The 2,325-nt window shown below is 44.2% G+C and overlaps 1 protein-coding gene across 1 annotated transcript in view; it reads right to left on the bottom strand.

Moving 5' to 3' along the window:
- Nucleotides 1-2,325, bottom strand: part of SARC_04406 (hypothetical protein) — a gene marked incomplete at its 5' end in the record, with an annotated part of 7,556 nt that overhangs the window by 3,288 nt on the left and 1,943 nt on the right. Inside the window, 3 exons of the mRNA XM_014301761.1 lie at nucleotides 804-1,076; nucleotides 1,514-1,591; nucleotides 2,111-2,218. Of these exons, the coding sequence (XP_014157236.1) occupies nucleotides 804-1,076; nucleotides 1,514-1,591; nucleotides 2,111-2,218 (459 nt within the window). The remainder of the gene's footprint in view (nucleotides 1-803; nucleotides 1,077-1,513; nucleotides 1,592-2,110; nucleotides 2,219-2,325) is intronic.

Below are 2,325 nucleotides of genomic sequence, written 5' to 3'. Positions count from 1 at the left end.
TAAACCGTAATGACTGAAACCACAACAGGTTGGCGCCAAACTGAAGTCATTCGAGGGCTGGGCCAATCGTAGCATAGTGTTCGATACCAGCGGGCGAGACGCAATTGGTGAGGACTGCTACGCGATACACGATAGGAGAACCAGAAAAGAAAGGTTGCCTGCACGGTATTCCGCGGCAAGTGTTACTGGTCTATGATTGCACACAGGCGGAAACAACTGCAACAATAAACCAGTACACCACGTGAACAAGCATTGGGGATATGCACTTCAGCGAGTGCTACGACAAGTAATACTGATATATGATTGCGCACAGGCGGAAACAACTCAGCTATAATAAACCAGTACACCAAACATACTATGGGCGCATGAAATATAAAAATTAGCCGGTACACCAACAAATATTTAGTATTTTAAATATAGCATAAGCATGAAAGAAAATTTAAGTATAATAAATACGGTATGAGCCGGGGGTGGTGCACACAGCGAGAGATAACCTGCAAAGGGAAGGTGAGTCCGTTAATAAATAAGCGGACTCATTCTACACAGACACACAGCTTGCCGTAATGACTGGCTCTAGACTACAGAAGACGTTGCAAGTTACCACAAGTACACTTAAATAGTCAAGTAAGGCACAATCCACTATCTACATCATGCCTGAGGTAGCACCTACATAACTGAGCTACAGATACGTGCATGCTTGCCGTATGTGTGCATAGTGAGAAACAATCCCCATAGCTACAGTGCACGTCCATGACATTACAAGTTCTACACTTGCGTGTCTAGTGCAAACACTGATTACCCACCTTCAAGAGCATCTCCGGTGGTATCACGTCCATCACATAGCCAGACAGCCGGCACAATTGGCAGAAGAGCTCTTTTTTTGCTTCCTCGATGGGTGTGCAAGCCTGTACTTCGTTGTTCGTGTGCGTGTCGAACTGAGGAGCCTCCTTCGACTTCAATTGCAACACCTCCACTGCACCTGAGAGGGGCTGTAGGAACGTCTGCTGACGTTTCGATCGTTCTACTGGCGAATAGGGATGGCTAAGGATGTTTGCTCTACTCTCTATTGACGTGGCCTGCAGTTAATTATGTGATGGCAGTTTCATTTAAGTGTCTCAGCGTGACGCTTCTCGCGAAGTATGAATAGTGATGGAATATAAAAAGCTTGCACGATTAAGATCGGATGCGGTGCATAGGTACAATACTTTTATCGTCCAGGGAAAATTTGGCATTGCCTCAGTCGGGCGAGTAAGTCACTTCTCCGTAGCTAGAGACGACAAAACTACTTAAACGATGAACATATGTTACCCACGGCGAAGCAACCATCCTGATATACATAAACTCAAGACCTGAGTACATCGCTGGTGATCAACCACTATACAGTTGTTCCTTGCACGACTGCAGAGCAAATCACATTTGCGTATAACCAAGTCTCTATGTCCCTCTGATGCGGTACGGATACGTCGCAAAACTACAAGGACTAACGTACAAGCATTGCGACTTTGTAACTCACCGTTCGTGGCGTGTCTGCCTTTGAGGCAACTCCAGAAGGCTCAGCTTCAGCAGCCGCACTGGCATCCTGATGCGCAATCTGTATATCAGGACAAATAGATTTGCAATAAGCAAGTAACCGATAGGGCGACATGATTTCACGGACAATGCTAAGAGAGCGAGGTGAGCATGATCGAAAATAGTGGAGACATTAAACTACGAGAGCTTGGCGGCCATGAGATACAATGATTCATTCTGGCAGTCGTACTATATGCAACATAAAATCGAGACGAGCAATGCACGCATCAACCTTGTAATTGTTCGATTTGTTGTGGAGATCATAATTGGTATCGCAGGTAACATTTCAATCTATTTAAAGGCAAACAATTATAAACGTCGACATTGGTTGTGATGGTATAAAGTAAAGATCTCCCAACCATGAAACACACCAAAATTGAAAACGCGCCTGAAACGAACACTGTTCGTTGATTGTATAGTCTAATAGGAAAGTCCACATGCCCATTAAAAACGTACCAGTCTTGCAGCCTAATCTAAAAGGAACACTAAACATTGGTAGCATAGTACAATACTATAGATCACATGACCAATTAAAACATACCAACCCTAAAACCGAGTCCGAGAGAGACACAATACGCAGGCGGGTCATCACCACCACAACGTCCGGACGTTTGCGGGCCATTTGTGACAGTTCCTTCATGAACACGCGCTGTGGATACCTCAAAATAATGAGACTGTTAGTTTATACATATATATATATATATATATATAAGAAACATACACACACACACACACACACACACACAACAACACACA

Source organism: Sphaeroforma arctica (assembly GCF_001186125.1).
Source record: "Sphaeroforma arctica JP610 unplaced genomic scaffold supercont1.246, whole genome shotgun sequence".
NCBI lineage: Eukaryota > Ichthyosporea > Ichthyophonida > Sphaeroforma > Sphaeroforma arctica.
The sequence above is the reverse complement of the archived record's forward strand: the minus strand, read 5'-3'. Positions and strand labels throughout refer to the sequence as shown.